We start from the raw sequence: 13,626 nt of genomic DNA, 5'->3' as shown, positions 1-13,626 counted from the left end.
AAATTGAATTGAATATATTGATTGTTTGATTGATGAAAATGCGGTCTCAAGAAAGAAGCTTTGATATCTTTGTGAGATATTATCAATGTGAAGACAACCTTGGAAAATTGAGCAAGGTGGTGAGTTTATATATAGATATATATGTGCGGTTACCATTGTGTGATTTCCCCTTCAACAGAGCGGACACCTGAGGATTCACCCATTTCATACTGACCCTCTGGCTCATCTGCAAATACTGATCTGTGAGATTGGATTGTGCAAAAGCCACAGGTGAGAGAGATTCTCTGGAAATCACCGTTTGAACAGGTGGAGAGATCCTTCCTGGAGGTACGAGTGAAGCTTTAGAGGAACAAACTACAACACATCCAACGCTACTTTGATAAAAGGCAGAATGGGAAATGGAGCCTGCAAGAATACACAAGGACAACCAGAGATTCCACAAAAAGGTACTTGTACACATCATATGTACGACCGTTATGGTGCCGAAGCTATAAGGCAGGTCGAGAATTGGTATTTGTGGACAAAGGGACATGATGAGGAGTTTCCAAGAGATGGTACATTTTAGCGAAGTCGATTGGAAAGATTGGAACAAAGATTGAAAGCCAGGAAGAGACAGAATCTAACGGTAGACTGGCTTGCATTCCATCTATGGGATGGTGAATCCAGACAACGGGAACAGCAAGAACGGATAACGGATCTAGAACTTAAAATAAAAAGGATACAGGATACAGTGGAGGAGACAAATGCACAACTGCCCTCGAAATTAGGAATGAAAGTGACAGTTGTCCCATCTGATTTCCAGTTGTCTCCCCAAAAAGGACGGCACAGAGAATTTTTTCGTGTTTCAGGAGATAACGAGAGATTGCAGTGGCAACTCAGGGATGTAGAGATGCAGCCCAGCAATACAAGTGCACAGGTGCACAGACCAGGCAACGACAGAAACCGGTGTTTCAAGTGTGGACGGATGGGACATTGGAAAAGAGGATGTCCGTATACCAAAAGGAAGACAAGTTCATAGGGTAAACCAAGATCAAGGGTACCAGTGCTGACGGATACCTCAGACAATGATTAGGCCTTCATTGCGACAAATCCCAAATGACGATTGGCCTCAACAAATTAGATTACTGGACAAACATGAATAACTGTCGATGATTCTTGGGTCTGAAAAGTTTTCGGAGCAAGAATTATTCATTTTTCTTTTGCTTGTAAGCAAATTGATAATTAATTGATCAAATGCCGAAATTGGATCTTTTATGTTGGGCACAAAATTTTAAATTTACAAAGTTTGGAACAATTGCTTTGCAATTTTTTTTTGGCAAACCAAGTGACAAGAGTCACATCATGATCAGGTGGGAATTTCGGACTATTGTTCCGCACGATTGATAGGTCAGTGGTCGACTGACATACAAATGGGTGGGTAGTCAAATTTGGATAAATTATTGTGGGAACTGAAAGGGTAATGTCAATGTGACGTCATAGGGGTTTTCTAAGAATAAACCTTTTGGTCCATTTGTGTATTAGCGCTTATAAAATTGAAGGACAAATTTTGAGAAATTGAAATAAAGTTGACACCCATCCGGATCTGTAAATAAGGGTTCCAACGCAAACAAATACGCATAATGCATGTGTGTGTGGGTATTTTGTGTGTCAGTGTTTTTGTTTTTGTGTATCAATCTTACAAGATTGTTGACACCGACAGTGTGCCTTGTCTGAAAATAGATAGTTCCATGGGGATGGGATCGCATATCGAGAGAATTGGTAAAATAAAAAATAGAAATATAATTTGATTATGAAAATTATCACTTTTGTCAAGGGAGATGGAGAATAAAGATTTGATTTGCTGAGTTATGAGCAGCTATTCATTAATAGTAAAAATTGGAAGTAATCTTGGGATTCCATTGTGATAGAATTTATATGAGAATCAAAGCTATTTATGAATATGAGCTTCATAAAAAAATGTGGGAGTACAAAATTAGCCAAATTTTGGAGAGGTCTTACACTGACTTCCCAGAGTACTCTGCTCACGGATTTTATATATATATAAACTTGAATTTTATCAGAATATAAATTGGGCTGTATGTATGGATGTGTATAAGGCATAGATGATATGGGAAAATAGTAAAGGAAATTTTGCTGGTTTGAACTATTGTGAGTTTTGAGTTCTGGAGTTCAAGCAAAGTCACTGGTTAACAGATGAGAATGGATAGTAAATAAATTCTTCGATGCTGGGTAAATTAAGTACGATATTACTAAGACTTATGAGAGCTATTGTTCTTCCTTACAGCAGTGCGAAATTATTGGGAAATATATATATATATATATATATATTAGATCCAACATAATGAATCTATAAATGAATGTCAGAGGGATAATATCCTCAATTTGTACTAATCATTTGATTGTGGGTAAAGGAATTAATTTATCATAGTGGATTGTTAACAGCAGCCTGAAAATGTCCTGAGAGTGCATCCATGTAATCAGAAATCCCAGATTTGTTTTTACAAACAACATTTTGGTAGAGGTCTTGTGTGGACGAGCACTTCCTTGGTAGATAAAAAACGGTACTGCATGCTGGCAGCCACTTTTGCGGCCAGTTAGGCCAAACAAATTGAGAGGAAATTGTAGTTAAATACGTAAGTTACACATGGCTATTTGTAAAAAGGAAATTTGTTGAGATGGGAAACATTTTTCGAAGGTTTATTAAAGTGTTATAATATGACATGTGGCAAGGCAAACTATTGGATGGGAAAATTAGATCTGGTTATAGAATAAATTTATTGACCCCTTGAAGTTAATTCTTCGAATCATTGTTTCACTGGCATTTTTTGTTCACATTGGAAATAGTTTGGTAGAGCTTTGTTTAAAACCTTTGGTTGCGGTATCTTGGAACGAAATGATAAACCATAGGAGATTGATAAGAATTAAAAAAAAAAAAAAATGGACCCAAAATAGAAAGTTGGATTCATGCCTCTCATTGCAAGCAAGCACATGGGGCTAAGGTGGACGATCCCACAGAAAATGAGGCTGCACCTAGCAGCCCAGCAGAACATTCAGTGGCAGATAAATGATAGTCGTGATTTACAGTCATTTGAATTACATTTTAACACCCCTTGCATTGATAAACATTACATTTTCAACATGTGATATTCCTACTTGGGATAGTGACATTTATTTGCCTACATGACATACAATTACCTGCTGATATTAATACAACATGAGTGAAAAAATGTATCACAACTACACTCATGATCAGGGGATTGAGTTCAACCCCGGGAGATAGGGGGATCAGGGTAAGACAAATAATCTGATTTACGTTACATATTAAGGGATTTTCTTTATTTACCTTTTAGGAAGCTTGTTAGTTTGGTATATAATGTTGAATGTCATCGACATATAATTATGTCATAGGTATGAATATATACAAGGAGTAGCAGACTTGTTTGTTGGTTTAGTAGTTATATTGGCAATTGTTTTAGTGGTGGCTTGCTTGAAAGCCTTAGTGACGGTGTGTTTGAATAAGGTAACCAACAACACGATGATAACGCATGAAGTGACAAATGAGGAAAGAAATGTGGAACCACAAGAGGAAGACTTTTATGGCGACATAAATACTGAGATTAAAAGATTAAATCAAGTGATGTTGCAAATGAATACAGTAGAATTAAGATAATGGCATAACGACAATGTTATGAGTTGTGTCAATTACAAGATCAGTGAACTCATATCACCATGAGTGACACACTGTTAAAAAAAAAAAAAAAAAAAAGGGAAAAGTAAAAGTGGGGAGGAATTATGGTAATAATACATTATGCTTAATTTGTTGGTTTGGGAAAATTTTTGGTGGGAATTAGATATTCCTGTTTGTGATTGTAATCATATACAATTTATTTTCTTAGAGTAGTGCTAAAATACCTGCGCGAGTTAATTTTGAACTATATTAACCTGAAAGCAATTGTGGATGCTATTCTTAGTTTAGTAGTCAAATACATACCTGATTGAATATTACTTGTGTGACGCATATAAATGAATATAACTTTTTGAATGTTGTAAGGGAAAACAACAAATTGTTGAATGTGAAACTGTCGGAAGATATACATAATTATGCTGATTTCATGGTAAGATGTACCCTATCTGATTCAGTGTGTGTGGAAAGCAGATTCAGATGTGACTGAGCATAAGGATAAGACGAGATCACATTTGAAGGGGGTGCTAACGGAATTGGGAAGACGTTCGAGAAAGAAAATTTGTGGCTAAAAGAATGAAGTTAATCGTGACATACACCCTCTTTCTCAAAGAATGATGAAGACATTCTCCCGTGTAACTTGGAGATGGATGCTTACCTTCACCAAGGAAATTTATGTGACCATTTGCCTGGATCACACTGCAACATATGAAAGAAAGGCGATCACTTACTCTTGTTCGAAGGCTTCGAACATTCATCACATCAGAAGTTGCAGGACAACGACATTTTACCTGCAACCTCTGTGAAATGCGGGGACATATGTTATTACTTCACCAACGTCCGGGGAACCAGCATGTAGCTGCAAAAAACGGCTGTGCCCTTGTCACAACAGCTGTGCACGATTCTGCTGGTTGCTCCTGGTATGGACCATGAATGACCTGAACACCATGGTCCCAACATCATTGTGGATGCATCCGGCATCCCTGTTCCACATCTTGCTGGCCAATCAACATTACACCAACACTTGCTGCCCACTCATAATGAGGGAGGATGCAAGTCGACTACAACTGGGCGAAGGCCTTGTTCAAGGAATCATTATGGTTCACAGCAAGAGTGGCAAGAATGCTACATGGAGAGCAGGGTCAGTCTATGACTCCGCACCGTTACCACAACAGCGAAATCCTACACGAAGTAGTGCAGGTGTTTATAAAGACAGAAGAAAATGTTTCATACCTGAATTCAAACACAAGTGATCAGCCCTTCCTTTCAAACAAAGAATCAACGTTTGTTTGGAGGGAAACGTTTTTGCCAGATGTTGCAGATGCCTTAAAAACTTGAAAATAGTGAAGCAAAATTGTTGTATCTTGGTGATGGTGAAGTGTTGTTTTACAAAGATATTTGTGATGCAAATGAAATAGATTGAATTAACAATATGGAAGGAGTCAATGACCAACGAAATGTTTTGTGATCAGAGTCTTGCAGGATGACGGTGTATGCCTAAGGAAATTGTATTGATGTTTACTTGTAGTGATTGATTGTTTACTTATATTGATGTTTAGATTAATGGTTAATATAAACAAAAACAAAAAGATGAGGGAATTGTGGAAGTGTAACTCAGTGTAACTCATTGGTTGGAACTGGTAACGAACCAAGGTACGAGCAGGTGGTCGTAAGAATGTCAGGAATGCATCTCGCCCTGTCGAAGCTGGGAGTCCTGTTGTGTAGCTTTAGCACGACCCCGGGCTAACACACATTCCCAAGCCCGTACTATTGTCTTTCATCGGGATGCAAAGAGGATGAAGCAAATTCCCAGCAGGGAGGAGCGAGTTGGTGTCAGGAAGGTGAGCAGGATGACTGAGTAACATTGCTGCGGAGAAGGGATTACGATTTCAGCGCACAGAGGAATAACTGAAGTTTGCCCATATAAACAGAAGAGACTTTGAGTCAAGGGAACTTGCCATCAGAAGCCCTGCTCGACGGGAGGAAGGAGGACGGGAATGGCGGAGGAACATCGGCCGAACAAGAAGGACTATGCGGATAGAGTTATCTGGTCCATTGAGTTAACAGTAGTTATTAGTATTTGAATGAAGTGAACAACTAGTTAATAAAGTTGTGATCTTTTGTAAACCTGTGACATCATTGGAGTCTTGAGTCTCACAACACTTCCACGACAGCGTGATGACCGCCGTCTTTGGGACGTCCTCTGGCCTGACGGGGACCTGATGGTAGCCGCGTATGAGGTCCACCTTCGAGAAGAAGGACATGCCCGCCAAACGGGCGGAAAAGTCCTGAATGTGGGGGACGGGGTAGCGGTCGGGAGTCGTGGCGTCATTGAGACGGCGATAGTCCCCGCACGGTCGCCATCCCCCGCCGGGCTTCGGCACGATGTGCAGCGGCGACGCCCAAGCGCTCTCTGAGCGCCGAACGATGCTGAGTCGCTCAAGGGTAGCGAACCCCGCTTTTGCCACCGCCAGCTTCGTCGGCTCGAGGCGGCGTGCCCGGGCATAGACCGGTGGCCTGACGGTGGGGATGTGATGGGCCACCCCGTGCTTGATGGCCCCCGCTGAGAAGGTGGGCCGCGTGAGGGCCGGGAAGCCGGCGAGGAGGCGGGTGAATGCGTCCGCTGCCGGAAGCGTACAGACCAACGTGGCCGGAACCGAACCGTTCGGCAAGCCGCTTGGCAAGCCGCTCGTTGAGCTGGGCAACGCTCAAGCGAGCGAGCTGACCGTCTCGGCCTGGACAAGACGTCTGCGCTTGACGTCGACCAGGAGCCCATTAGCGCACAGGAAGTCCGCGCCAAGCAGTGCCATGGGCACGTCAGCGGTGACGAACGTCCATCGGAAAACCTGCCCTCCGAACCGCAGAGAGAGGCAGCGTTTTCCGTACGTACGGATGGGCGTCCCGTTCGCAGCAAGCAGCGCGGGGCCCCCACCCGCGGCGTGCTTGTCTGACGTGCCGGCGGGAACGACACTCACCTGCGCTCCCGTGTCGCACAGGTAACGGCGCCCGGAGAAGGTGTCCGTTATGAACAGCAGGCTGCTCGAACGGCCGGCGCTCATCGCCACTATTGAGTGCCGGCCCAGGCATTTCCCGACCTGTTGAAGGAGCATGGCGGATGACACTGCCGAGCTTCGTGGCTGAACTTGGCGTGGAACCAGCACCAGGTGGTGGAGCTGGAGGAGCGCGGCTGGCTCCGCCAGGCCGGTGGAGTTGGCGGGTTTCCCCGCGGTGGCGGTTTTCGCCGCGGTGGTGGGCGGGGCGTGGCGGCGGTCACGAGGTGCATATCAGCATGCTGCGTATGCTGTATAAGCTGATGCTGTGGATCAGCAGCATCAGCAGCAGCATCAGCAGCATCAGCCACGAGGGCCGTGACGGCCACGCCGACTCTCGCCCGCATGTCCGAAGCGGCAAAGTACTTGTCCGCCTCGGCTGCCAATGCTCGGGGTTCCGTTAGCCCGGTCCCGGCCAACGCGAGGCGAACCTGCGCTGGAAGTTGGCGACGGAAAAGCGCCCGGAATAGAGAACCGGGGGCTTCGTCGCCCAACAGTGACAGCATATGGTCCATTCGGACCGACGGGCGCGTGTCACCGAGCTCGGGGAGATCCAGGAGGCGGTCGGCCCGTGCGTCGTCCGTGAGGCCGAACGTGGCTAGGAGTAGCCGCTTGAGTGCCTCGTACTTGTGGCCGTCCGGTGGGTGGCGAAGGACGGAGACAACTTGAGCGGCCGTGCCGGGCCCGAGGGAGGCGACGACGTGGCAATAGCGCGTGTCATCGCCGGTGAGGCGCCGAAGCTGAAATTGGGCTTCGGCCTGGACGAACCAGACTTCGGCCTGAGCCTCCCAAAATTCGGGAAGTTTGATGAAGTTGGCCATGGCAATGGCGTCGCGTGTGGAAGGATCGCTCCGGCAGATCCAACGTCAAGGGGGTCACCAGTAAAGCGCGGCGTTACGCGCGCTGCTTGCGAGCAAGGAGGAAGCGGACAAGCGGTAACTTATAAGCGTCTTTATTTCAGGAGCTCACTGTAACACTGGCGCGCTCCGGGCTGCGCGCCCGGTGTATATCATGAGGCTGCCCGCCTACCCCTCGGGCGTGGCCACCGCCCACTTGGTGCGCGGAATGATGTCACCACACCAGTGGGCTTTTGTGTCCGCCACAATAAGAAGAAAGCATGCACAGGACAAGTGAAATCTAATGATTAATGCCGATAATAATAGAATCCACGACGTAGTGAAATGAATAAGCAAAGTCTTTAGCCATTCAATCTGTGAGCTACAGTATACTCCCAATGTGTGAGTGGCAAAAAAATGATTGCATGTAGCCATAGCAACTGATGGGTGTCCTGCTTTAATGACTCCAGGTATGTGCAACACACAATATAAATGGATAAATAGTAGATGTATAACAATAAAAGGCAGTGTGTGCGTGTGTGTGTCAGTGTGTGTGTGTCAGTGTGTGTGTGTCAGTGTGTGTGTGTGTGTGTCAGTGCGTGTGTGTGTCAGTGCGTGTGTGTGTCAGTGCGTGTGTGTCAGTGCGTGTGTGTGTGTGTGTGTGTGTGTGTCAGTGTGTGTGTGTCAGTGTGTGTGTGTGTGTGTGTGTCAGTGTGTGTGTGTGTGTCAGTGCGTGTGTGTGTCAGTGCGTGTGTGTCAGTGTGTGTGTGTGTCAGTGTGTGTGTGTCAGTGCGTGTGTGTGTCAGTGCGTGTGTGTGTCAGTGCGTGTGTGTCAGTGCGTGTGTGTCAGTGCGTGTGTGTCAGTGCGTGTGTGTGTGTGTGTGTGTGTGTCAGTGTGTGTGTGTGTGAGTGTGTGTCAGTGTGAGTGTGTGTCAGTGTGTGTTTGTGTCAGTGTGTGTGTGTGTCAGTGTGTGTGTGTGTGTCAGTGTGTGTGTGTGTGTCAGTGTATGTGTGTGTGTGAATGTGTGTGTGTGTGTGTCAGTGTATGTGTGTGTGTCAGTGTGTGTGTGTGTGTCAGTGTGTGTGTGTCAGTGTGTGTGTGTCAGTGTGTGTGTCAGTGTGTGTGTCAGTGTGTGTGTCAGTGTGTGTGTCAATGTGTGTGTGTGTGTGTGTGTGTCAGTGTGTGTGTCAGTGTGTGTGTCTGTGTGTCAGTGTGTGTGTGTGTGTGTGTGTCAGTGTGTGTGTGTGTGTGACGGTGTGTGTGTGACGGTGTGTGTGTGTGTGTGAGTGTGTGTCAGTGTGAGTGTGTGTCAGTGTGTGTTTGTGTGAGTGTGTGTGCGTGTCAGTGTGTGTGTGTGTGTCAGTGTGTGTGTGACGGTGTGTGTGTGTGTGTCAGTGTGTGTGTGTGTGTGTGTCAGTGTGTGTGTGTCAGTGTGTGTGTGTGTGTGTGTGTGTCAGTGTGTGTGTGAGACGGTGTGTGTGTGTGTGAGTGTGTGGCAGTGTGAGTGTGTGTCAGTGTGTGTTTGTGTGAGTGTGAGTGTGTGTGTGTCAGTGTGTGTGTGTGTCAGTGTGTGTGTGTGTGTCAGTGTGTGTGTGTCAGTGTGTGTGTGTCAGTGTGTGTGTGTGTCAGTGTGTGTGTGTGTGTCAGTGTGTGTGTTAGTGTGTGTATGTGTGTGTCAGTGTGTGTGTGTCAGTGTGTGTGTGTGTGTCAGTGTGTGTGTGTGTCAGTGTGTGTGACGGTGTGTGTGTGTGTGTCAGTGTGTGTGTGTGTGTCAGTGTGTGTGTGTCAGTGTGTGTGTGTGTGTGTGTGTCAGTGTGTGTGTGACGGTGTGTGTGTGTGTGAGTGTGTGTCAGTGTGAGTGTGTGTCAGTGTGTGTGTGTGTCAGTGTGTGTGTGTCAGTGTGTGTGTGTGTGTGTCAGTGTGTGTGTGTGTGTCAGTGTGTGTGTTAGTGTGTGTGTGTGTGTGTGTCAGTGTGTGTGTGTCAGTGTGTGTGTGTCAGTGTGTGTGTGTCAGTGTGTGTGTGTGTGTCAGTGTGTGTGTGTCAGTGTGTGTGTGTCAGTGTGTGTGTGTCAGTGTGTGTGTGTGTCAGTGTGTGTGTGTGTGTCAGTGTGTGTGTGTGTCTCCTCCATAACTCCGCAAACTTTGCACACACACTTCTCCAACTCTAAGGTAGTGCATGAATGAAAACTGGGTGTTTGAGTGTGTTAAAACACCCTTTTTGAAGATAATTAATAGCCTTAATGAATTCAGACAAAAACAGGCTTCATCCTGAGTCAGTCCGCTATCCCTCACAGGGGTGTGATACTTTTTCGGCCTGCTCAAAAATGCTTTGGTTTGGAACTGGCTTGGAAAAATGTCATGGTTTCTACATGATTAAGCACTCAAAATGTATGCTCTTCATGCCTGCGAATCACTGTACGTGTTGCTTTTGTAGGTGCTATCGTTTTCAAATTTGGAGTTTCGAGGGATTGTATGCATTACATGATGCGATTTTGCACAATGCCCTCTTGTAGCCGAATTGAAGTATAAAATCAAAGTTATGATGTTTTAAAAAAAGAGCGGGAAATCTGCAGTCGTGGCCAAAAATATTGGCACCCTTGCACTTTTTTCAAATAATTCAATTTTCTCTTGAGATATTTTGTATCACAACCTTTGGACAAAATAAGTGCAGTCAAGCGCTTCCTATAGCCATGAATGAGCTCCTCCACCTCTCTACTGGGAGTTTGTCCCACTCTTCTTGTGCAAACTCCTCCAGTTCTCCCAGATTTCAAGAGGTCCTTCCCCCAACTGCTGTTTTCAGATCTCCCCACAGGTGTTCAATGGGATTTAGATCTGGACTCATTGCTGACCACTTCAGGACAGTCCAGAGTTTTATCTTGAACCATTCCTGGGTGCTTATTGAAGTGTGTTCGGGGTCATTGTCCTGCTGCAGGACCCATGACCTTCGACGGAGACCCAGCTTTCTGACGCTGGGTTGAACATTGCGCTCCAACATGCCTTGGTAATCTCCTGATTTCATGATGCCGTGCACACATTCAAGGTACCCAGTGTCAGAGGCACCACAGCAACCCCAAAACATCACTGAATCTTCTTCCATCACACGTCACTCTTCCCATCACACGTCACTCTTCCCATCACACGTCACTCTTCCCATCACACGTCGCTCTTCCCATCACACGTCGCTCCTCCCATCACACGTCGCTCTTCCCATCACACGTCGCTCTTCCCATCACACGTCGCTCTTCCCGTCACGCGTCACTCTTTCCATCACGCGGCACTCTTTCCATCACGCGGCACTCTTTCCATCACGCGGCACTCTTTCCATCTCGCGGCACTCTTTCCATCACACGTCACTCTTTCCATCACACGTCACTCCTTCCATCTCACGTCACTCCTTCCATCTCACGTCACTCCTTCCATCTCACGTCACTCCTTCCATCTCACGTCACTCCTTCCATCTCACGTCACTCCTTCCATCTCACGTCACTCCTTCCATCTCGCGGCACTCTTTCCATCACACGTCACTCTTTCCATCACACGTCACTCCTTCCATCTCACGTCACTCCTTCCATCTCACGTCACTCCTTCCATCTCACGTCACTCCTTCCATCTCACGTCACTCCTTCCATCTCACGTCACTCCTTCCATCTCACGTCACTCCTTCCATCTCACGTCACTCCTTCCATCTCACGTCACTCCTTCCATCTCACGTCACTCCTTCCATCTCACGTCACTCCTTCCATCTCACGTCACTCCTTCCATCTCACGTCATTCCTTCCATCTCACGTCATTCCTTCCATCTCACGTCACTCCTTCCATCTCACGTCACTCCTTCTATCTCACTTCATTCCTTCCACCTCACGTCACTCCTGCAGTCCGATATCAGGGCTAAACATCAAGCCTGCACATTTACTAGCTGTGGCCGATACATTGGCTCATACAAGTCGAGTGAGTGACAACGTTGATTTACGGCAGCCTTTCACGATCTAAAAACACCGTAGCGGCCACTCCTTCAATGACGAGCCTCCAACAGGTAAGTACACGTTACCTGTAACCCCCGATGGTGACCACGAACACCAGGCGGTGTTTGTTATGAAACATTCTTCTGGAGACACTTCATCCCGACATGGAAGAACATGGACACCTATGGACACACCTTCTAGGGTATGATTTATACCGGTGAGAAAGACCCGCAAGCTCCGATCGGCCATATCGTACCTCATGAGATCCAGAAAGGAGTCGATCGCCTCTTTGGGTTCCGGCAGATTCACGGGTCTCTGTTTGGCCAACAACCCTCCAAGAGGGAGGCCACCTGCTCCAGGTTCAATTAAGAAGGCAAGCGATACCCCGAGTGCGCTCGCCACGAGTGTAGTGAAGAGGAAGAAGAGCACGGCGCGACTACCTAGGCGACCGAGCGCCCGAGGGTCGAGGCTGGCGGCGCCGGACACGAGGCTGCACACCACCAGCGGGATGATGATCATCTTGAGCATCCTGAGCAGCATCTCCCCAGGGAAGCCAAAATAGGTCTTCTGCATGGGGGACAGATCGAGCGGTCGCAGCGCGAGGCCGAGCGTCACCCCGATGAGGACCCCGCTCACCGTGAGCAAGACCAACAGGTGACGGCGCAAGCATCCCCAGCACGACGGCCGCACCAGTGTGGTCATCGGCACTTCCAAAGATACGGCTCGTCCGGGATCCTCGGTTCCCTGGGAAGACGATGGCGCAACACCGTTGCTCGTCGATGTCTTCATCTTATTCGCCTTACAATTGCACACAAGGTGCGCTGGCCCAGGTCTCTGCTAAAGCCCCACCTTCAATGTCGGCACGAATACACCTACCGTTCTCTTCCTCGCAATCTTCACGTAGCACGATCGCTCCAAATACTGAATATCCTCCCACAGGGATTCGCGCGAAACCAGCTCTGACGTCATAATCAACGTAAGCAGTGAAAACGCAGCAAGCACTGTGCAAAATGCGTGTCACCTTGCTCTCGTTCACATAAATCAGACTATTTGGAATTGCGATCAGAAAAAAAAAATACATTTTGACAAATACAGCACAACTCGCACCTGCATGTACACTTCCATAACCCAGGCAGCACGTCCAGCTGGGGCCCATATGATAGATTCACTATGTTAACAAATATAATTTCTTCAAAATTTTGGGAGATTAGCAAACCTGCACATTGTTGGAATCATCAGAGCATGGAGAATCCGAAAATCAATGTTGGCATTTGCACACACACCTGCATGGCCGCCATTTTGGATTTTCAAAATCGCCACCTTAAAATACATTTGAAGTGCGCGGTGCTACGCGCGCGACTTGCTACCAAGGAGGAAGCGGACAACGCGGTAAGTTTAATGTTCTTTATTAAAAGAGGTCACTGTAGCACTGGCGCGCTCCGGGCTGCACGCCCGGTGTATATCCTGAGGCCACACCTACCCCTCGGCGTGGCCGCCGCCCACTTGGTGCGCGGTATGATGTCACCACGCCAGTGAGCTTCCGTGTCTGCCACACGTGCCCCCCCCCCCCCCCCCCAGAATTCCCGCGCACCTGGAGGGCCAGTTTGCGGGGCAAACGGATGACCCGGCCGAAGCGCCCTCTGGCGACCGGCGGCGTCCGGGGTGCAGGAGGTCCGCCCGCAGGGGGGCGGCCCCGACGCGGGGGCCGAGCCACCGGCGGTGGGTGGTCCACGTCGAGGTGGGCCGGCTTGAGGCGGTCTATGGAGACCCGGTCAGGAGTGCCGCCGATGTCCAGGGTGAAATGTTTCACCCCGGTCTCCAGCACGCGGAAAGGCCCGTCGTACGGGGGCCGCAGTGGTGTCCAGTGGGCGTCGTGCCGGACGAAGACGTACTCCGCGGTGCGAAGCTCCGGGGCGACGTGTGTAGGAGGGTGCCCATGGTGCGCCGTCGGCACCGGGGCGAACCTCCGGGCGGTCTCCTGCAGCGCAGAACGCTCCTGCACCGCGGACCATGGTGCCGTGGGGTCGGGGAGGACCTCGCCCGGCACCCGCAGCGGTTGTCCAAAAACCAACTCCGCCGCGGAGGCGCGCAGGTC

At 48.0% G+C, this 13,626-nt stretch overlaps 1 protein-coding gene across 1 annotated transcript in view; it reads right to left on the bottom strand.

The window, feature by feature from the left end:
• Nucleotides 1-12,320, bottom strand: part of LOC137418961 (neutral amino acid transporter A) — a 48,781-nt gene extending 36,461 nt beyond the window's left edge. Inside the window, exon 1 of the mRNA XM_078769305.1 lies at nt 11,788-12,320. Within this exon, the coding sequence (XP_078625431.1) occupies nt 11,788-12,320 (533 nt within the window). The remainder of the gene's footprint in view (nt 1-11,787) is intronic.
• Nucleotides 12,321-13,626: the final 1,306 nt, after the last annotated feature.

The sequence above is a fragment of the Myxine glutinosa genome, unplaced genomic scaffold, assembly GCF_964187855.1.
Source record: "Myxine glutinosa unplaced genomic scaffold, kmMyxGlut1.1 SCAFFOLD_2030, whole genome shotgun sequence".
Lineage (NCBI taxonomy): Eukaryota > Metazoa > Chordata > Myxini > Myxiniformes > Myxinidae > Myxine > Myxine glutinosa.
Note: the sequence above shows the minus strand (reverse complement) of the source record. Positions and strands in the feature narration are given on the sequence as shown.